The 23,190-nt window shown below is 37.8% G+C and overlaps 1 protein-coding gene across 1 annotated transcript in view; it reads left to right on the forward strand.

The window, feature by feature from the left end:
* Nucleotides 1–23,190, forward strand: part of DOPEY2 (dopey family member 2) — a 44,876-nt gene that overhangs the window by 8,712 nt on the left and 12,974 nt on the right. Inside the window, exons 2-20 of the mRNA XM_010022232.1 lie at nt 931–1,112; nt 1,220–1,390; nt 3,893–4,082; nt 4,580–4,678; nt 5,390–5,513; nt 6,246–6,346; nt 6,798–6,912; nt 9,435–9,555; nt 10,092–10,211; nt 10,807–10,912; nt 11,399–11,590; nt 12,402–13,095; nt 14,533–14,801; nt 15,588–15,740; nt 16,782–16,882; nt 17,513–17,703; nt 19,423–21,037; nt 21,656–21,767; nt 22,378–22,566. Coding sequence (XP_010020534.1) covers nt 931–1,112; nt 1,220–1,390; nt 3,893–4,082; nt 4,580–4,678; nt 5,390–5,513; nt 6,246–6,346; nt 6,798–6,912; nt 9,435–9,555; nt 10,092–10,211; nt 10,807–10,912; nt 11,399–11,590; nt 12,402–13,095; nt 14,533–14,801; nt 15,588–15,740; nt 16,782–16,882; nt 17,513–17,703; nt 19,423–21,037; nt 21,656–21,767; nt 22,378–22,566 — 4,845 coding nt within the window. The remainder of the gene's footprint in view (nt 1–930; nt 1,113–1,219; nt 1,391–3,892; nt 4,083–4,579; nt 4,679–5,389; nt 5,514–6,245; nt 6,347–6,797; nt 6,913–9,434; nt 9,556–10,091; nt 10,212–10,806; nt 10,913–11,398; nt 11,591–12,401; nt 13,096–14,532; nt 14,802–15,587; nt 15,741–16,781; nt 16,883–17,512; nt 17,704–19,422; nt 21,038–21,655; nt 21,768–22,377; nt 22,567–23,190) is intronic.

The raw sequence follows: 23,190 nt of genomic DNA on the forward strand, positions 1-23,190 counted from the left end.
GCTTTTTTCCTTAGAAATGAGCAAGGAAGTGCTGGTTCATTTGTCTGCTGCTTTTTCAAACCTTTTTTTAGGCAGGATAGAAGAACCCCAAGTTTAAAACCATTATGTAAGATAAGACAATGACTTAACCTTTGGGAGTGTCAAGAGTTTACCTAACCCTGAAAATATTGCGAATGTCACTCCACAGTGAAACATCTGTTGGCCTTAGCAGGAAGCAATCAAAGGCTAAAGTGCCATTTGCTTGCAACATCTTTTTTTAATTGTCTCTGAATTGATGGGACATACTTAACCTCGCTGAAATGCATGCATCATTAAAGGAAAAGAGTAACCTTTCCAAAGAAAGGTGCTACAGTTTGTTTTTTCCAGAGACCTGGCCTGTCTGCAATACTTAGTAAACTAGTTCCTGTTGTGAAGATCTTTTACTTATACGTCAGTACAGTAAAGCTTACTGAATGTAGCCACACAGAATTACAAATAACTTCTCAGATATTATTGTCCCATTTAATCATGCCAGCTTTCGTTGGAAGGTTTTTTGTTTATATTTCAGGTACAAGTGAAATTAAAATTTATGAGAAAAGATAGTTCTTTGTTACTTTATTCTCTGCCCTTAAAAGCTGAAATGCTTTTCTTGTCACTTCCTTGCTTCCCCTGGAGATAGGATAAGGGTACCCTGTCCTGTTCTTTAACTTCCTTTTCCAGCCTATAAGCAAAGTGAGATCAGACTTTTCTAGATTGTTCATGACTGATAGCATATGAAAACTCAATTGCAGAATTCTCCTGTTTCAGTGTAACAAAATGCATTTACGAGAGAACACTCTTGAGTGTATTTAGTTCTTTTCAATATGCTAGTAAGAAACCTTTGACACATGGTCATCACATTTATTGTCTTTTACGTTATAGGTATTTATTCTCATATCCTTTCTTCCACAGGCTCTTCAGAGTAACCTGAAGTATTCTCTATTGCCAAGACGGCTGATCATCAGTAAAAGATTATCTCAGTGTTTGCATCCAGCACTACCTAGTGGAGTGCATTTAAAGGCATTAGAAACCTATGAAATAATCTTTAAAATTATTGGGACAAAATGGCTTGCCAAGGATTTATTCTTGTACAGGTAAACTTTTCTTTAAAAGCATATGCCTTTCACAGTCTATTTTAATTAACTAATATTGTTCTTCTTCTTTTCTTTTTTTTTTCTTTTTTTTTTTTTTTTAAATAAAGCTCTGGTTTGTTCCCTCTGCTGGCAAATGCAGCAATGTCAGTGAGGCCTGTTCTCCTTGGTTTGTATGAGAAATACTTTCTTCCTCTCCAAAAGTCCCTCCTACCTGGTCTTCAAGCCTTTGTAATTGGACTACTGCCTGGATTGGAAGAAGGATCAGAAATTTATGATAGGTGAGAACTAATACTAATGAAAAACAATATACAGTATTTTGCTTTTCTAAGGAATTCTTAAGAAAATTCTCTCAGCTCTCTAGATAGAAGGCTTGATGAAAGAGTTTCTAAAGGTGGACAAAGAGTGAGTCCCTGAAAGATGCAGTAGGTATAGTGCTAAAGTAGAAAAATCTATTCCCCTTCTATTTTCATCTCAGGAGAAGAAGAGGAGAGAAGACGAAAAGGAGGGTTAAAAATAGATGTGCTGAGAGAAAGGAATAACAACTATTTCTTAAAGCTCCTGTGAACTCCTAAATAATTAACCTGAATTCTCAAACCACTGCCCTATCAATAAATTCTATTTAAATATTGTAACACGAGAGAGCAGCTGAATTCTTTCCTGTATTTCTGTCTCAGATATTTACCCTCAGGTTCTGAAAATATGAGCAAGAGGAAACTTAGAAAATCTGCTGTGGAAAAAAGTGTCTCTCTCACTTTTGGGTGCCCTGGCAGTAATGACAATGGCATTCAGTACAATAAAGTCAGGATGAGGAAGTGTGCTGAGAAGGGCAGCTCTGCACCCATTTGTATAGTGTTTTACTTCACTTAGCATAACTGTTTTGTAAGATTGTTTAAGAACTCGGTCATTTTAGGTTTCATCCAAATGTTTCTTTGCTTAAAAAGTCACTAAACATTGCATTGGTAATGTGCTTCCTTCTGTATTACCAGTCTGGATGTGTTGGCTGTTCTCTCTGCTCTTTTTGAATCTTAAATAGCAGTGTGTACTCTTGATGGGGGGGGAAAAAAGAAAAAGAGAGGAATATGCTAGGCTGCACTGATTACAGTTGAAAAGCAAAGTAGTTCTGCACCTAATGCCTCTTTTTACAAACAAGTATTAAATTGAAGGCTCATATTAATTGCTGGAGTGGCTGAGAGTAAATTGCATGTGATCCCAACTTGGAGAGAAGCATTTGGTTGACAATTCTGGATTACCAGATCTATGGACAAGTATATACCTCTTACACTTCTGCTGTAGAAACAGTAATTTTTGTATGTGGTTTTTGGCAGGCTTTTAAGTGATGGCATATAGTTTTCTTTTTCCCCCCACTAATTGCTGGAGATATGGGGGAGAAAAGGGTTCCCTTGGAACTAAGTCTCCTGTCTATCTGAAGTCCCTTTAGGAAGACTGAGCCTATTTTGAAACTGACTGATTTTGAAGGAGTGAGTTAATGAGAAGTGCAGATTAACTTCCAACATCTGACTTGTGTTTTTATGCCTTTTTCCCAATTGACAATGGCATTGTTTTCCTCTTTGCCTCAAACAGACAGGACCACAGACAGGAACTGACTATACATTTCTTGTGAAATGTATCTGTGAAATCTGTGAAAGATTCATGCTAAAATTAATATAATATAATTCTGTGAAATATAAATTTACATGAGAAAGTCTTTAGTTTACTTATCATAACGATTCTGGTGCAGAAAAGGTAGACCAAGATATCTTTTCAGAAAATGTGTTAGGTTAATTTTAAATTTAATTTAATGAGAGGCTCTCCTCTGAATGTTTTCAGAATCTTCTACATTGAGAACTAACACTAATACATGCTCTGCTGTTCCAGAAAGTGGCAGAAGTACTAGCTTGGGTCATGCTTCAGCCTAAACACTATTCCCTTCTTAAACACACGCATATGCATGAGTTTGCACACACACAGACACAAAATAGAAAAGAAAAAGTGGCTTGAGGGCTACTTCATGAAGAAATGGAAAAGAACATCAGATCACAAGGGGTGGGGGACGATGGTGTTCCCTCTTCTATGATGGACATCTTCCTCTTCTCTCACTTCTACATTCCTCATGTGAGGTTTTAATTCCTACATTATACTAAATGATATGGTTTAACCACTGGAGTACTGACAGAATGGGCAAAGCAGAAAATGTAGCTTCAGTCACAGGACCTCCAATGTGATTACTTGTAAACTAATTTCACTATACATTTTGTATTTATTATATATAAGTATATATATATTTCATATATATTACTTGTAAACTAATTTCAGTATGTGTGCAATAACTAACAGTATGTTATTTTATCTCATGTTTTAATTCATTCAGTGACTTACAAATTGAGCCCATTCATTTTTAAGCACAAATTTGTAGGATATCTTCCAGATCCCAGACTGATTAAATTGGCTTTCAGAATCTAGCATCAGCTTATATTATTTCCATTTCAGCATTGCACGCCTCTGCAGTAATTTGGTGAGAGCTAAATATTTGCAGATAATTACTGGTGAAGTATCCACAGAAACTTTGTTTCAAAAAGCGTGCACAGTGACAAAGGATTTTTTACTCTTTTTGTATAATTAGATGCAGGTATCTTCATGTGAAATGGGCAATACTGATAATACAAAGATGAGGAAAACAAATAAATTATGCCAATATTAATTCTGTGTATAATTGCCTTTTTATGGTATAAAACTGAACTAACAAATATCTGTTTTCCCATGCAAACTGTATTTCCATACAGAACAGATGCTCTGCTTATGAAGCTCTCCTTATTGATGGGCCAGGAAGTGTTCTATGGAGCACTCTGGGGCAGTGTCCTCGTCGGCCCATCCATCAGGCTGCCTGCTTCTCTTTTTGTTGTCAGTCACATCAACAGAGAGCTGTCTGGAAAACAGCAGAAATACATGCTTGGCACTGATTATAGGCTCACAGTAAGTTCACTGAACTCCTCAGAACTGTTTTATCTACCACAATACAAGCATACTAGCAAATTATGCCTTCTCTGTATTAAATTAGAATAATATGCTCTTAACAGTTTGGAGAGAGAGAAAGAGAGGCTGAAAGGTCCGCACTTCAGAATTGCTTCATATGATTACTTCATGGGAGCATCTTGCCTGAAATGTAGGAGAGAATCTCCTGTACGGATTTTGGTTAGCCTGCAGAATGCAAGTCTTCTGAAGGTTCTGTAGTTTTTGGTAATTGGGACTGCATACAACCTTAAAAGACCAACTGTGTTTCAAATCAGAAGATAAACCTGACATCTCTTCTCTACCTGTTCTTTTTTTTTAACTCACTTTGTGGGCAGGAGTTAAATGGCTTCTTTAAAAAAATAGTGTTCACATGTAGCCAAGTTTGCTTGCTTTCTTTCTTATGATTATTAAAAGTGATTGTTATCATGAAGTAAACTCTGTTGTGCTTTCCTTTACAGATAAAGTCTTTGTGTGTGTCAGTATTGGATTCAAATGTCCTTGTGCAAAGAAACACTCTAGAAGTGATTCTCTTCTTCTTCCCATTTTCTACAGCATTGGTAAGAGGACTGTTTCAGTATTGTTGCATGCACACTTTGTGTGGGAGAGTGTATGCTGTGAAACTAATCCAGGTCCTACCTCTGTTATTGCCAAATGTCTCAATTTTGTACAGTCAAAATCAGCGAACAGATTTTGCAGTTTCCTGTTCCTCCATCAATTTTAATAGTAGAGGAAACTGCTGCTTCTCAGACTCATGCTTTGACAGTGATTATTGCATGATATTTGGAATGTTCTTGAAGCATTCAGGCCTGAGAAATTGCACGTGTCAAAAATATCAAGCTCCTTTTCAACTTTCAGCATTTGGAGTTGTCCATGCTAAACTAAGATACTTCTGTTAAAGACTAGGAGAGAAAATATTACTTGAATATAGAGCTGATCCCCATCATTTCCAGACTTACCTAGTAGTATATTCAGTATTTTGAAAGTAGCAAGTAATTTTAAGTCTGAAGATATAAGATAATGAAGTCTTAGTATTTTTAGCTTAACTTGTAGCTCTGTACCTTAAATATGAAAATGATCACAATTGTGTCAGATTCCCTTTCTTGAGATTTTTTGTATACAGAATATTTAGTTATTGATGGTTTGTTGCCTTTTTTTCCCCCCTAAAGCATTAATATCACCAGTTGAAAAAAAAACCAAACCAACTCAGTACCTATTTGACTTGTTTCAGTGTTCATAAGCAGCTAAAGTGCCTTTGTTTTTCATCCTAGGATTGCAATGAAAGCACTATTCTATTGCGCAGGACTGATTTAGTCTATATTCTGTCAGCAGCTACACAGACTTTGTTAAGAAGAGACATGTCACTCAATAGAAGATTATATGCATGGTTGCTAGGTACTGTATAATATACAGTGATATCCAATATTCTGAATGCATAAGAGGAAAAAAAACATGCTTAAAAGTACAATACACCTTTTCAGTGGTTAATGAATGATGGTAAAATAAAATGTTGTTTAGTTGCCGTTTATTAAGTACCTGTTTAATAAAATTAAGCATTTATTTGGCAAATAAGTCTTCTTTTCACAGATGAATTAGTTTCACTGTCCTGAATCACAGGGTATCTGATTATTAGTATATGGGATTATTAGTCCCACCTGCAGTTCATTCTGAAGTGATTCAGTGGACTGAAAAGAGTCGGGTGCTGCTTTAACCTTGCTTTTCAGGAAGTAATATTTTATTAATTCCCCTGTGGGCTTAATTGTGAAGGAGGAGCTATAAGAGACCTATAGCTTCTCCCCATCTGCCTCTTTTTAACAGGGAATGAGGAGGCTAAAAGTGACAGGGCAAGAGCTGCATCCATGTAGCTGTATGAACGCTGTTCTTGCTGACCACATGTCTGGATCTGGCCTTGGTTTTGATTTATGTTCAGTATAGCACATCAGGATGCCTCATACTGTGATATGTGGGTTGTCTTTGGGAGGTATGTGAGTAGGTTTCAAGCAAAATGTTGAAATGAGAGGGGTTAAATACACAGTGTAATTTCAATATTTGTATAAATGACATCTGTGTAGGGCTCTGTATTGTAGTGTTTCTTGCCTACTCTTGATGCTTCTGTTTATCTTGTAGGCTCTGATATTAAAGGTGGTACTTTTGCTCCAGACTCAACAACTTCAGAAGACCATGCTATTTATTTCTTTGGAAAATATTCTAAAGATCTATTAGTTGAGGTTGGTGTTCGCTGCACACAGATGTATTTATGATCCTTTCAAATGTTAGTGCAAACTGAATCTAGAACTGTTCACTGTGCCCCTTGGTTTGTCCTTCACTTTCTGTCCCTATAGATAGCATCATTTTGGTGGTTATATTTTCATCTATCTCAAGCCTGCTGTGCTGTATTTATCCCAATATTGGATGTGTTTATAGTACAAGTGGAATCTAATGAAACCAAAATGTAGCATCTTCGATGAACTGCCTGAATTATTTAAAAATGCTTCTTTGAATAACAACAGCTCTTGAGTACAGATGATGAAAAGGTGTCATTGATTTGTCTACCCTGTATGGAAAATTGAAGTTCAATTGTAGGCGGTACTAAACAAAATCAAATTTAGAAACACTTCAGGTATTAGTAAAATGGCAGTCTCTCTTCTCTGTATAACATTTTGATGTTTTCTTTTATAGAGTTTGATTGAAATTTTACAGCAGAAATTCCCAGAGTCTGATACAGAGGAACAGCATCAAGCTTATTTGAAACCCTTCCGCATCCTAATCAGTCTCCTTGACAAACCTGAAATAGGTAATGTGGCTTGTCATTTCTGTTATGACTGCTAGTGCCTGTTGGAACTTGGCTCTGAATCGCCTTTGACAGCAGGAGACACACTGTGCACAATTCTTCCCAATTCTGAATATGCGTGCCTTATGTATTAACGTGCAGGGAGCTGTGTTCCTTGCCTTGGACTTTGTTCAGAATGGTGCTCCGGAGTCAGCACCCCCTCTAGGTTCTCTCTGGCAGTGCACTCCACTCTGTAGTACAGATTTATCCTAGTTGAGGATAACATTCTTCTGTGCCCAGAACTGCAATTTGGGGGGCCTGTTAGAAAGAACTACTTCTGCCCTAGTCTCAATATTCTACTCAATTAATTCCTTGGGGCTTATTTGCTAAAAACACTGTTAGGCCTCTTTTTGTTCTGTCTTATAAAGAGACTTCTTTGCAGAAAACCACCTTGCTTGGGTGTTTCCAGTGCTTGGTTGTGCTTGCAGGCCTCCCTAGACACTTGCATCAGACTCTCATGACCGTGTTGCTTTTCCAGACAGTGTGGTCCCACAGCAGCTAGTGTATGGTGGTACTGCTGCCAAAGTGGACAGTACTAGTTAACTGCAGGCATTCTAGCTGGAAATAACCTGTTATTGGTGTGGGGAGGTAGGGGTGCCTCTGTCAGTGGCACTGCCTGCTTGTGCCAGCCTGATGCTGCTGTGGGAGCTATAGTTTGAGACTTCATGAGTCAGCTGTGAAGAATTTCCTCCTCTTCCATGTCACATGTCTGTCCTGTTGTGTACACGAAGTTGCCAGGACCAAAAGGGTGAGGCTCTGCTGGCCCTTATTTTAAAGGTCAAGTTCTCCTTTCTGCTTGAAAAAACTAAGCCAAAGTGGCTTGACAGATTTTTAGGATTTAATAGTATTCTGTAAGAACTATGTATGTACACATGAATCTTTGAAATTACGTTCTGTGAATCTGACAGGTATAAGAAGCCTATGGACTGGTGGATTGGTATTTGTTAGAAGCTAATAGAGAGTCTTAACAACTCACTGTATCCCAACATGTTGTTCTGGGTGTTATCATGGGTTGAGGACTGATGTTACCATTGACTAAGGCTGTCGATTTAGAATAAAGCTCATGTACTGAGACAAAACACTAGAGTGGCAGTTTGTTTTGTAGGATCCTGCACGTGGTAAGCTTATCCTCTTTCATGGGTCAGGAAAGTCCTTTTAAGCACATTTCCTGTCAAAGAGTTATCAAAGCACTGCAAGGAAAAATGAGGATTCTCTATTGCTTATCTAACAAATGAATGCAATCTTAGTAGAAGCAGTTGTTAGTCTCTTTATAAGACAGTGGGGCTAATGTTTCTTTCCAGTGGTTTTAGCTGGTTTTAGCTGATTAAAAAAAAAAAACCAAACCAAAAAAAAACCCAACCAAAACCCACCACCAAACAAAAACCAAAACTATTTTGATTAAAGCTTCCTATATACAGCATTTTTATTTCCTGACAAAAAGGCTAAAGAAGACACTAAGGTTGTTACATTATAAATTTATTGATTAATCTAATTTAGAAAGTAGATGACAAATACTATAACTATTGTATGTTTTATTTGGCTGACAGGTGGTGTTACTCAGAACTACAAATAAGGGTTATTTAGGTGAACTTCATTATACAGTTTAATCTTCCTGATCCAGTCAACATGCAAAATATAACTTATTAAGCCATAAGCCAATATAACTTTCACTTCCTTTTGAAATGGATTCAGCAGTGCAGCTTTTTAAACGTAGCAAACTAAAAATAACAGGAAACTTTGACCTCACTTTTTTTATTTTCCCTTTTGAGAAGTATTCATTGGATTCCTTTATATACTACTTTAAATGCTTCCATGTTTAGGGTATTGTGCTTATTATTGATTCACCTCCTCTATAGACAATTTCAGATAAAATAATAAAAGTGACCCTTGAAAAGGGGTGCAGTTGTCACCACATACCTAACTTTTCTACTTTATTCTTAAAACTGTGTATAAATATGTATTTTTGATATATTTAGGCATTTGAACTTTCTCAATTTGCTGATTTTTCCAGCTTTTAATCAAGGCTGCTATGTTGAATGTGCATCGGGAAATCTGATTGTTTTTCCTATGGTTACAGACATGGTGATTAGTTTTGGCACATGAACTACAGATTCAGGGTTATGATTATGGCCACTTATAAATGATTGCAGTGTAGGTGCCTTACTGAAGTGACTTAAGTGTAATATAGAACCAGTAATACGGCTTTCAAAGCATCACTTAATAAAAGTTCCTAAAATGAACATCAGGTGATATTTAAGTAGAATTAATGCATGCATATATATATATTTAACCACATATTTAATTTTATTGTAACTGGAAAATCTGACATTTAAAAAAGCCTCATAAGCATTTTTCTCCTACTTGACTGGCTGGTTAGGTTTTTTTCCATCTACGTACCCCTAATTTAAGTCTATACAAGTTTGTACCAGAGCTGCCTAGCAATCACTTTGGTGTAACTACTGGATTCTTTTTTTCTTCACTTGTAGGGCCACAGGTTGTTGGGGATCTGTTCCTTGAAGTTATTAGAGCCTTTTATTCCTACTGTAAGGATGCACTTGGTTCTGATCTTGAACTGAGCTACAATCAAAGTGGCAACATACTTACAAGGTATAGTTACAAGTTTTCAATTATGAACTGAAAGTGTATCAGTTATATTAAGCTAAATTACTAAAATCTGACCTATTTGAGGAAGGTTAAGTTTTTAACAAAGTGACCTTCTGTACAGAAAATGAGGGTTTACTATAAATTCCTTTTTTCCCCCCACACACTTGATTTCTTTTTGTTAGCAGAGAAGAGAATAAAGTACACTGCATGTGACTTGTGTTGATTAGAGCCAGTTATATTGGCCAAAAATCAGTCTGGTGACAGAACTCTTAGCCTTTTGATTTTCAAAGATGAAGGCTTGATTTCTTTCATCTGGGAGAAAGATGCTTAAACTCTAGCTGTTCCCAAATGACTTAGTCCTTGATTTAAAACAATCAATCAGTATCATTTAGCCTGTAGAGAAAGAGCGGGGCGGGGGGGAAGTTTCTGGAATGCATCAGCTAGTACTATGATGTGCACGCTTTTGGAATCTTCTCTAACATCTGTTTCTTTTTCTTTCCTTTTTTCTTTTTTTTTTTTTTTTCTCTTCCCCCACACAGTGCAATAAAAGAGAACAAAAATGCGTCAGAAATTGTCAAGACAGTCAATTTGTTGATCACTTCCTTAAGCACGGATTTTCTTTGGGATTATATGACCAAATGTTTTGAAGAATGTTTCAGGTGTTTATGTTGTCAAACAATAGTGCTCCTCTTTAAAATGCCACTTAAGAGCTATTTGTGTAAGATAATGTTTACTGAAACATTTAAATTCTGGAAGGGACAAAACTCATGTTAGAATTAGACAGATATGCAAGTTATATCCTAAAATAATTAAAAATGCAAACAGGTAAATGATTAGATTGAAAGTAGCAACCTGAGAACAAAAGAAATTATTTTCAAAATGACAGATGAAGGAGAAAAAGGTTTCAAAAGGGGGTGGAGAGATCTTCCTTGGAAGAACAAGTGGGTTTTGAAGAAAAATAAAGATATCTATCCTTTTATTGGTTTCTAAATGTACGAGAGAAGATTATACTTCAGTAAGATTGCATACAGAGATTCAATCTGAAAATTAGAAGCACTGTAGTATTCCACATGCAAGCTACAGTAAGGTGGTTTTGACAGAACTTTTTATCTTGCTGTATTAGAAGTCCCATTTTACTTTGCTTCAGAAAGCCTGACTGTTCAGTGTTTTGTGCTGCATATAATGAAGCTTTCTTATTGTAACAAGAATTTTGACAGCCAAAAAGCTTACCTAATGATGTTTCTCTCAATCCAGAAACAAATCCACACAGATGAGGTATCCTCTTGAAAATATTAGCACTCCTCCTACAATTTCAGAGCTCTGCACACTGTTGGTATTTCTTCTTGATGTGATTCCTTTGGTAAGGCAACATGAAACTAACTGCTTCAAAGTCTTAAGAAACTTAAAATCAAATAATTCATATTGTGATTACCTAAAATGAAAATGGGCCAATTGACATATGTGTGCATATGCATGCTGTGCCCGACAAAGTATAGTTTCATGTGCTGACTTGTGAATGGCTACCCATGCTATAGCTTAGCAAAATAAAAACTATTTACATTTTAAAATATGGTGATTTTATCAAAGGAATGAAAAAGTGTACCTTTTGAATTTTGTGTAAAGAATTTCTGGGGACTTTTTGGTGTCTTAGTAGCTGGCTAACTATTATAACATTTTTAGGATATGATTTGGTGTTCATCATGTAGAATGAAGAAAGAAGGAATAGTGCTTAAGCAAGTTTGTACTGTTTAACCATTCATGAACTGACTTTATCAGTCATTGATCTGTGTTGTTAGACAGCTGAGTAGTAATATGTGATGACTATCTTAATGCTTATTTATTTTAGGAACTCTACTCTGAAGTGCAGACTCAGTATCTTCCGCAGATGCTCAGTTATATGGTGCAGTCTCTCCTGGAAAATATGGAAGCATTAGGTTTACCAGAACTCACCCATGCCTTAAAGACCTGTTTTAAGGTGCTTAGCAAAGTGCAAATGCCTCCTTCCTATTTGGACATTGAGACAGGAAGTGGAAATGGGGTAGGTGATTTTCAACAACTTGTAGATGTTTGAAATTATTAGTGACATTAAAATGCTAATTCTCTTAACTTAAACCTACACAATAACTGCAGCAGTAAAGATTTTGAAACTACCTTCTTTGGCCCCTTCTAGAGCTATCTGCTGCCTTGTTAGTCTTACTGGGTTTTAAGTTCTGACTTATGTGAATTATTTGTGACAGTGAAGGAGTATATACTCTTGTCTGAAACTGGAGCTATAATCCTACCTCTTCAGACGAATGTGATCTCAATGGTTTTGAAAAGGCATTCAGCATCATGCAGTTGATAAAGATTCAGGTTGCCAAATCAAGCTGAACTTTACATCTGGTTAAGTTTGCAAGGCTCTCAATTAATATTTTAGTTTAACACAATGTGGTATTATTTGTGTGCAAAAGACCATGATAGGGAGTGAGGAATAAATGGCATAAAGCAATCACACAAGCACAGCCTGCCAAAATTTTTCAGTAGAACAAATACGTACATTTGACTAGAAATAATCCAACATATGTAATACTGTTCTAGTGGTAAACTGATTTTAAGGAAACATTTCCATTTGTAGCTATGGATCTGTCGGTATTTGATGAATCAAGATGTGGGGATTATACAAACATTTGTTAGGTTTTACATGCAATTGAAATGAACTGCTTACAAATAACTATGTCTCATGATTTTATAAAAATAATCTGGAAACTGCAAATACTAGGGTTTGGGTTGTTGGTTTTTTTTTTCTTTCTCTTCTAGTTTAAAATGATCTGTGCAGTGCAATATTAACCACATTAACATTCCTGTTTTAGAGCCCAGTGAAAAATGAAAATGTGGACATAACCTTGGAGACTAAGTCAGTGCTGCAGGAGGAGGATGAGACTTCATTCCCTCCCCTGAAGTCAGAAGACAGTGGCATTGGTCTAAGTACTTCCTCTCCAGAGCTCTCTCAGCACTTGGGGGTGCCAACCGTGACCCTTGAGAGAGATGATGTATGGAAAAAAGGCGGGAGCATTCAGAAAACTTTATATTGCATCCAAGAGCTGGTTGCCAAGTTTTCCAGTAAATACATTTTTGGGATGCAATTTCAAGAAACAAATACCGAAAGCATCTCAGCAATGAATCTGAGTGGAAAAGAGAAAAAAGAGAATGGCTACAGATTACCTGAAAGTGTTAGCAAGAAGAAGAGCCCATGGGATGCAAAGCAAATCACTGTACCTCAGTTTAAACAAATGCTTTCAGACCTGTTCTCAGTTCGAGGGTCACCATTCAAGAACAAGAGTTCTAATCCTCTTCCTTCTGACCACAGCTCTGGTAATAAAAAGGAAAAGGAGGAAGAAGAGTGGGACTTTGAACAAGTGATGCTTGTCTTGGGACCCCTTAGAGGTGACTGCAAGGAAGCTTTCTCTGCAGCTTGTCACCTTTTTCTGGATTGTACCACATTCCCAGTCTATCTTTCGGAGGAAGAGATGGAACAGTTGTATCTCTCTCTGTTTCAGGTTCATGGTAAGAAAAGATTCTTTACTGAGAAACTTGAGCATTAGAGAATAGCAGTGTGAGCTATGTGACATGGGCCATTAGTAATGCCTTTTGACAGGGCTGAAGGCAAGTTGCATTTGAATTAAAGACTTACCCACATCAGCATGTGCTTTTTTCTTGCAGCTGAGGGACAATTTTTACCAAGCTTTATAATTCACATTATTTTGAAAGCTTTCACTACAAAACTTGTAGCTGAAGGGATGCAAAGACCTTCTGGCTTGTAGCCTTGTGGCATGGTTCAGGGTTTTCAGGAAGTCCGTTGTGTTAGAGGAAGACAGGTGTAGGTAGAAAACTGGAGCTCTGAACCATACCAGAAGCAAAAAAAATCTTTCCATAAACCTCAGAATTCAAAGGTGTCCAATCCAATGTAAGCTAACAAAGAATAATCTTGTATAACTGGTGGGCCTGTTCTGGGATTTCAAGTTCATTCATCAGCTTTAGCAGGAGCAGTTATTGGCCTAAGACTAGTTGACAAGATAGGTTTGTAGTGTATAAGAGGACAAATTGAGTTCTTATCCTCACCTCACTATGAATTTCTGCTGTTTTCCTTAGCAATGTGATGATATGCCCACCACCTACGTGGGTGAGCTGTCTGCCTGACATGGACTTCTGCATATTTGCAGTGCCTTGCATGTGGTCAGCAATGTAGCTCAGTTTAGAAGGCTTGCTTTCATAATTATGTTTCTTTGAAATATCATCCTAGGATTATAGAAGTTTTCAAAATTCTTTTCAACTGCACACCCTGGAGAACACAGTAAGGTTTAAAGCCAGAAAGAGAGAACCTCTTATAAAGAAGGTCTGGGTTAGATGTGATACAGAAGTTGTCTGATGTGGAGAAGGAAGAGTGGTCATTTTGTTGTGTTAGTAAAGCAGTTAAAGCATTTGGGTTTGAAGCCAGAATTCAATGGCTCCAGTCAAGCCTTGAGATGTCTCCAGTCAAGGCTTAATAAAAATTTATCTGATTATTCACTCAGGAGAAGCAAAAATGGCTTGACTTGATGTTAGTCATTTCAGTTCCTTTCATGCTTCACGGTTTCTGAAATGATATGCCTCAATTCTATGTAAAAGAGCATCTTTGAATCAACAGACCTCTGTTGTTTTTGACAATGAGAGCTGGAAAACAGCAGCTGTAAAAACTAGGTGTGAATAAACATAAACTGGAAAGCAGAAATCCATTAGTTACTGGGTTACTAAGGTCCTGCTGGGAGAAATAGGGAAAAGAATATAACTTGCTTTGAAGCAAGTCCCTCCTGAAGTAAGGGACTTAATGATAGCCTGACAGTTGGATTTGGGCAGTTAATTTTGACTCCTGGTCCTGTGAGCTTGATTGAAGGATTCTTGGAAATATAACTATAACCTTGAAATTATTAAATTCTACCTTTTTTTCACCTTTCTTCTGAGAAGGTTATGATGCCAGCTTCCCTCTGTGGCTGAAGTCCTTAATGACAATATGCTGTTGTGTAAATGACTGCTATGTTCAGAATGTGTCCATCTTCACGCTGCTGGAGGTGATCAACCATTCCCAGTCCCTTGCACTTGTGATAGAAGATAGAATGAAGAGATATAAAGTGTCTGGCCACAACCCCTTCTTTGGAAAGCTACAGATGGTCACCCTTCCTCCCATTGCTCCTGGAGTTCTAAAGATCATCTCAGAGAAAACAGATTTTTACCAGGTGTCATTTTCCTTTTTCTTTTTTACTGCCCAATTACACTGAACCTGTAAGGATGATGTGGGAAGGCAAATGTTACTTGAATGGATGTTGGGGGCAGGATGTTTGTGTAACAGTGACACACTGCTGGTTTTTGCTTCCACAAGCATTGCAAAGCAATTGCGTTCATCTGCAGGGACTTCCCAGGAGAATGTTCAAAAGTTAAAGGTTATTTTCAAATTGCTAGTTGGGTTTTGTGCCCAAATTCTTGAGGGCAGATATATTTGATTTCTGACTTGTAGGGTTTGCTTTCATTAGCTTGAAAGCTATGCTTTGGAGAACTTTGATACTACTTTAAGTTTTTAGGTAAGAGAAAATGTTAATGGATGAATAATAATCCTCCTTGGTTTTAGTATATGTATTTCAAAGAGTCTTTCCTTCTCCTGAACATTTATTGGTATTAGTGTCGGTATGAGTGTTGTTTCCAAGATCTTTTTCTTAATTACTGTATTTCCAGTTGCTGTGCCTGGCACATGAAAAATCTGTTAAGTTTTGACCCAGTAACTAGAAGCAGAAATGCTTTTCTTACCTTCTCGTGCACGCACATTTGAATTATCTGTCCTACTAGGATAGGAGAGTTATATTCCTTTAGGTCTGAGTGTATAACCTGAATTTTTGCTCGTTGCTAAACTAAGATGATTTGGAAATCCCTTTTGTAGTAGAGGGGATTTATGCAATGGAAAGCTTGTAAGTCAGGGAACAAATTACTATTATTAATATTAATTTCTTGTTGATGTTATTTTTCCCTAGAGAGTAGCCTGTGTGCTCTGGAATCAGCTGAACAAAGAGACGCGGGAGCATCATATTGCATGTGTGGAACTGTTCTACAGGCTGCATTGCTTGGCACCATCAGCAAATATCTGTGAAGACATTATCTGCCATGCACTTTTGGATCATGATAAAGTGAGTCCTTTATTCACTGAAGCCCCTTCTTCACCGTAGAGTTATTCCAGTGCTTCTCAGTCTGCCTCCGGTTCCCTTCAACCCCACATCTTCACTTCCATGGTCTCTCTATCTTCCAAGAGTCTGACAGACTTTGTTCATGCCTTTATAATCCCCTGGAATTTATTAATCACAGGAATACTGCTAAACTTAATCCCTGGATATAAGTTCTGTCATTCAGTACTGAAGCTTTTTTAGTTTCAGCCCAAATCGTGTAGTATCTAAAAGCTTGCAGTTTTTGTCAGTGTTTCCAAACTGACCCAGCTCCACCAGAAACTCTAAAACAATTTTATTCTGTGTTCGTTTTGTACACTGCATATTCCAACAAAAGATATTATTGCCTTGTAAATGTATGTCAGCATAATGTTGACTCAGCATTTAGCTCTCATAATAAGTAAGCTATATTTTAAGTGACCCAGTTATTAATTATTTTACTTACCTAGTTTAATGACTAAGTTTAATAGTAAGTAAGAATAGTTCTTTAATAGCTTACAGTGTATTTGTGAGAAGTGCCTTGCACAATAAAACTCAAAATAGCCACCTTCAGTCTTCAGTATTGTTTTCATACATTTGCTCTTGCGATTTTGAAACTTAAAAGTTTGGAAATCTTTTAAAAGCTTTCAAATAAAATTACCAGTAACAAACATTACCTAATATACCAGTGTCTTCCCATTTGTCATCCAACTTTTAAACCTCCCTAGCACCAAACCAAGACTAAAGTGTTTAAACACCAGAGCCCTGAAATACATTTTTGGTGTATCGGCACATCTTTTCTTGCTCCTATAAACACCGTGGCTGTTACGTTTTGGTTGTGCATTCATGGATATATGGCATTATGATTTAGTCTATTGCAAGATAGAAAAGTGCTCTCAAAGTACCTGAGAAGGATTAGCAGTCATCTACACAATAGCTATTGTTCTGCTAGAGGTTTAAAAATCACTAAAACTTTACCTGGAGATGAATGCTGCAAAAAATATGTATCTGTCTTGTTTCCTTGCAAAGGGGACAAGGCTGGAAGCACTGTTCAGATTCTCTGTCATGTGGCACCTGACCAGAGAGATCCAAGGCAGCAGAGTGACTTCTCACAATCGGTCCTTTGATAGGTATTTTCCATTTCCACTGGCTTGGACTTACATTTATATGTTTAACTATATCATGCTTTTATTCTGTTCTTTTTTTCTGAGGTAGAGACAAAAAAAAAGAGCAAAAGGAAGGTCTTATTACCTTTGCAAAGCATGGGGCACCTTGTGTGCATGGTGCACTTTCTTGTATGAAGAAAGTTTCTGTAAAAATAGAAAGAGCTTTATATATCAAGAGTATCTTGCAGACAAGTTTCTGCATAACTGACATTTTTTATTTCCAAAGAAAATAGAACCAGCTACTTATGGGCAAAAATAAAATCTTACAGTTTTACTTCCTATTTACAAGACCATAATGTTGTATAAAATGAGACAAAAACGTTAAGAATCTTTCTAAATAAATATATGAAAGAACTTTAAAATATGCTGCTCTTCTAGAGTGTGAGTATATGTCTGGCCTTGCTTTTACAAGCGCATGCGTTCTTGACCTCAATTCCAGAAAATGTGCATGATTGAGCTGTTGTTAGCAGACATGAGCCATTGGCTGGTGCTTAACTTGAACATGCACTATGTCTGTTCCCTGCCACTGTTTTGTTGTTTGCATTAACCTTTTTATGGATTTCAATTGTACTTCATTCTGATTTCTCCACTCAGGTCACTGTTTGTGGTACTGGACAGTCTCAATTGTTCAGATGGCGCAATTGGTGCTGCAGCACAGGGCTGGCTGATCCGTGCTCTTTCACTTAATGATGTTGCACGGATTCTTGAACCAGTCCTGCTGCTGCTGCTTCATCCAAAGACACAGCGCACGTCCATCCACTACATCAAACAGAAAAATTCAGCAGGTAAAACTGTTCTTGGACTGAAACTGTAAGTGCTAATATAGCACTGCATACTCCTGAACACCTACTGAAGGCAGTCTCTGAAATACAATGGCATCCTGTTACCCTGAGTTGTCTTGTATCAGTTCCATAGATTCCTCCTCATCCTGTATAGTGATGCCTAAAACAGAGTTCAGGAGTAAGTTATACTAGTTGAAGTCCTAATTATCATTTCTGTTATGGTGACTGCACCTACACTGTTGGTTTGGATTGCTCCCTGCTTTGCTCTGGGATCTTGTGCCACACTTCTCATTGCCATTTCCAGATGATCCACACTGCATGTGTATTCACTGTGTACAGCTGAGCAAACTAGGTCTGCAACCAAATGAAATCCAGGAGCAGTTTGATGACTGTGTCAGTCCAGGAACTGTCTCAGTAAGATGACAGGATACCTGCCTAATTGGATGGACAGGCAAATCTTACTCTCTCTTCCCAGTCTTGCCCCAGTGCACAATGCACCCTCATACCAAATTACCTTTTTCAGAATATTTTTTCTTAATGATTCCCTCAGCATCATGTTAATAACCAGAGGTTGTGAGGAACATCTTGCTGTCTAGGGCACAGCACACAAAAAACCCTACCTAATTCTGCTAACTTCTGAAAATTAAAATGTATTTGTCTGAAGATCTGCCTTGGTTCAAGAGGAGAGCTGAGCGCTTGTGGCATATGTCTCAAGGATCCCCAGAGCTAGGATGCTGAAGCAAAGAGAGATGTTTGGAATAGAAGATGACCTTCAGCCACCCAAAGTTAAGAATATGGCAGGGCATCTTTACATTCATGGGCTTAATTTGACAGCTGACAGATGTCCATTTTAAGACCCATAATAAGAACCATTGTGAACCACATATGATCTGTGTGTCATATGTGATTCACAATGTGTGTAACAAGTGTGACAGACACCTGTGGGAAGCAGCTGAGGAAGACTGAGATAGGTATGGAGCCAGGGTTTGCTCCAAGTGCAAAGTCCTGTGAAGGCTGTCAGTCTGTTCAGGTGTGGGATTGCTGGGAATGGTACGGATATGAGACACTGCACCATTTGGCCCAAGTAGCCAAGGTCATTTTTGGAGCAGAGCAGGAAGACAGTGGAGAAGTGTCTGGTAGCTCTGTGTGAAGAACATTCCTTGTGACTGTCTGTCTCATTACTGTTAACCTAGCTGTTGGCTTGCATAATTGGTTTTCTGCCTTGATTGGCAAATAGTTAGATGTCAGACATTTATAGCATCCAAAGGGACCTGCTTATTAGATGCTATCAAACACAATTCCTCTGTTGCTACCCTTCTCATTTCCCTTCTGATCTCAGCAAATATTTTATGCTCAAGAAGCATAAAAAAAAAGGTCACATCTAGGGAGTCATAGCATAAGAGAAACAGCATAATGTTCTGATCCTACTCTCTTGCAAATACAATAGGTCAGGACTGCTCCATCACTTAAAAAAAAAAAAAAAAGATAATTCTTGCCTTAACCATTTATTGGGTTTTTTTTAGTTTAACCCGTTACAATTAATACTAAAACAGAGCAGCTTTGTAATTTTTTTTTTCCTTACAATGATTTCATCAATATAAAGCATGTTTTGTTCTATATGATCTTTAAAGGTCTTTGTAACCCAAACTGTTGGGTTGTATTGGCAATTATATACTCTTTTTGAAAAACAAACCCAAAACCAAGTGATTTTTCTTTTTCCAGAAGATATACGTGATTTGCTTTGCAAGAAAAAGGCCTCTTTGAAAGAGTCTGGCATCTCTCAGAGCAATTCTGAGGAAAACCTTCCACTGAGTCAGTTTACTACTGTGGATAGAGAAGCAATTTGGGCAGAAGTGGAAAAAGATCCTGAGAAGCTAGAGTTAAAAACTGAACAGTCTGAAAATGATGGCTCTTGTAATCCAGTTATTTCACATGAAGCAGATGGTGACCAAGATAATAGTGAGCATACAGAATCAGCAGACACCAGCACAGGCCATGACAGTGAAAATACATCCTCTTTTTCTCCTTCTCTGGAGCTGCAAGACGTGAGCAATGAGGACAATGACAGTGCTGCAACTGATGGCAAAGAAACCACAAACCATATGAGTTTGCTCAGTGTGTTCCTTCCCGAAAGCTCCAAATCCAGTGCAGCGCTAAACCTTGTGCGTGCTGACTCCGAGAGGACCCAAGCATCAGAGTCTTTGTCAAGTGATGAAGAGGTGGACTTGGAGCTCCAGGAAATTACCCATTCTAGGTTGCTCAAGCAACAGAAGGAAAAACAGGAGATGATTGAAGCTCTGTTCAAACACATGCTGCTCTATTTGCAGCCTTATGATTCTAAGAGGGTATTGTATGCTTTTTCTGTTCTGGAAGCAGTGCTTAAAACAAACCCTAAAGAATTTATTGAAGCTGTAGCTAGTACAAGCATGGATACCAGCTCCACAGCACATTTGAATCTTATTTACAATCTCTTAGCTCGACATCAGGAAGCTCTTGTAGGGCAGAGTTTTTATGGCAAGCTCCAGACTCAGTCCTCAACCATGTGTCCCCATTCTCTTCTGATAGAACTGCTCACTTACCTCTGTCTCAGTTTTCTACGCTCTTACTATCCATGCTACTTGAAGGTCACACACCGAGATGTGCTTGGCAACAGAGATGTTCAGGTTAAAAGTGTGGAAGTCCTGATTAGAATGATGACCCAGCTAGCTACCATGACAAAGGCAGCAGAGAATAAGAATGTAGAGTTCATACGCAATTTGCTAGGAAGATGCAAAATTCAGGAGTTTGTTCTTCTTTCTTTGTCTGCATCTATGTATATAAGTCAGAAACGGTATGAACTGCTTATGGCAGATGGAGTTAATAATGTTCCTGAAGAAGAACTCTTTGAAGAGAGCCTAATCAATTTTGGGCATGATCAAATATGGAGTGAACACCCACTCCAGATTGAATTGCTGAAGCTTTTGCAGGTATTGATTGTCTTGGAGCACCATCTTGGACAGACTCACGGGGAGCAGGAGAATCAGCCAGACCTTTCTAAGGAATGGCAGCAGGCTCTTAATTTCCAGCAGTCTATTGGTGCAATGCAATATGTCTATCCACACCCAATAACTTCACAGGGATTATTTGTCTCCGCTGTGGTTAGAGGTTTGCAACCAGAGTATGGACATGGGATGCATCCCACTTGGGTAGGCTTAGTGACATGTTCCCTGCCCTATTTTGGGAAGTCCTTAGGCTGGACTGTGGCACCATTTGTTGTACAGATATGTAAAAACCTGGATGAGCTTGTCAAACAGTATGAAAATGAAGCTGTGAAGTCATCTGCAAAAGCATCTGCAAGGTAAGAGTCTGCAATGTGGGATTTGTTATGCTGAAGAGTTCCCCTTGCTACAGAGTAGTGCACAGTAACTTACTGGTTTAGCATTGTGGCTCCCAGAGTTTGATCCTCAAACCCTGCTGCGTATGCAGGCATCTGGTCCTTGAACCCAGGTGAGGTGGAGGATATATTGTTGCAAGCAGGGCTCACTGCAGCTGGAGGAAGAGAGGAAAGGGGACCAGCAGCTGTGATACTTCCTGTCCCCCTCTGCCTGCCATCCAAGTAAAAAGGAAATTCCCAGTTTTGACAAGACTGAGGATTTTGGAGGACAAATTGAGGAGAGACACCCTGAAGTAGAAAAATACAGTGATACTGTTCGAAACGGGCAGTAAGTGAAAGGAGTAGGGAAAAATAATTGAATGCTAAAGTTTTATGGTCAAGCAGGGAATAATATTCTGAACGATCTATCCAAGGAAACAAGGTTGTTCAAGCGTAGTTTGTGAATCCTTTGTTTTGATAGTCCTGTCTGGTCATTCCAGAATAGAATAGAAACAGATTTCTCTGGAATTTTTAATCAAGGAAATAACACTTGGCCTGTTAACTGGTTTGGGTTTTGTTTTGCATTGTTTTTTTCCTTCAAAGCTTAACTTCTAAAAGAGAAAATGTTACACCTGATTACCCACTAACCCTTTTGGAAGGTCTGACAACCATTGGTCACTTCTGCCTTCTGGATCACCCTAATCAAAATAAAAAGGTATGTGCTTAATGCCTACCACTCATTTGATGCCTTGGCACCAGTTCATCAAACTTTTTCATTCAGAGGTGAATATACATAGTAAAGCAGTGTTTGTACAGGAAGGTAACCTTAAAGAAGCCTCATAGTACACCAGAAGAAGTGAACTAAGTAAAAGCGTAAGAGAGGGGAATTGAACTTATTTTTTTGTTTGAAGACAGGCAAGTTAATCTTAAGTACAAGATGTTCATTATGGTCTTGGTTACACAAGTATTACTCCCATGTAGCTTATCTACAGTTGCTCTGTCATTAACAAAGTCTTCCATTTTCTTTTGAGTTTATAACATGCCGATGTGTTCTCTACGGTTTTTATTTTCTGTAACATTTGTCAGAAGAGGATGCTATTCTAATGATAATTTACCAGATGAATCAATTCTCAGTGCTAAAATAGTGAACAACAAATTCAGTAGCAATATATTTCAGAAATAGAATAGTTGAATTCTTTTTAAAGTTGTCATTACAAAAGTTGTCTATAATTCTCCTAATTGTCTATAACTCTCCTAAGAGTAGTTACTGTATGGTGCATAATATAAGGTATTTTGATATTCATATTTTTGGGGTTTTTTTCTAGGTCTCATGTTTAGTTGAACCTGCAAACCTGAGAAATGCTAGGAATGCCATTTTGGAAGAATTGCCTCGCATTATTAATACCATGTCCCTTCTTTGGAGTGTTATAAAGAGGGAAGACTCTCAAAAAAGACCAACTGACTTCTTTGGAACAACTAAAGGCTCTTCTTCAGTCTACTTTAAAGCAACTAAAGTAGGAGTCCTCTTAAACTGCTGTGTATCTCATCATCCTTATCATCCCTTCTCTCACCAGTGCATTTTACATAGAGTTCGTAGGAATAGTTTTGCCATTCCCAGAATAATACTGGGCCACAAAGAACTCTCATGAGCTGTAGGGTTGCACAGTACCTACCTACAAAAGCAGACTTGCTACATTTTTTTTTGCCCATCTGCACCCTTACCTGGTCTGTTTAACGTTTTGCTTTTTCTGTGAGCTTCTATCAATAGCTGCTGTAGAGCTAACTGCCTCTGAATTGTCAGCACCTTCCGCAGGCAGTAGGACATGTACCTGAAGGAATAAAAATACTAGACTTTCCCTTCTTCTGTGGATAGTGATAATATGTAGTGAAAATACCTGTAGGAGAAGAGAAAATAGAACACAGAAGGGTTTTTTTTCTATTTTGCGATGATTTCCAACAAATGTGCCACCCATATGTAAGAAGGACACAGTAACTCAAGTTATTAAAACTTTATTAAATTAAAAAATACCAAGTATATCAAGAGATTCTTTTGTTGTTGTATATTTTCTGAACATCTTGGGAAAAGGGTGAATGTTTTACAGACTATGAAATAGCCTTTGCCTTACAAAGTTGAGTAA

The sequence above is a fragment of the Nestor notabilis genome, unplaced genomic scaffold, assembly GCF_000696875.1.
Source record: "Nestor notabilis isolate BGI_N333 unplaced genomic scaffold, ASM69687v1 scaffold7549, whole genome shotgun sequence".
Lineage (NCBI taxonomy): Eukaryota > Metazoa > Chordata > Aves > Psittaciformes > Psittacidae > Nestor > Nestor notabilis.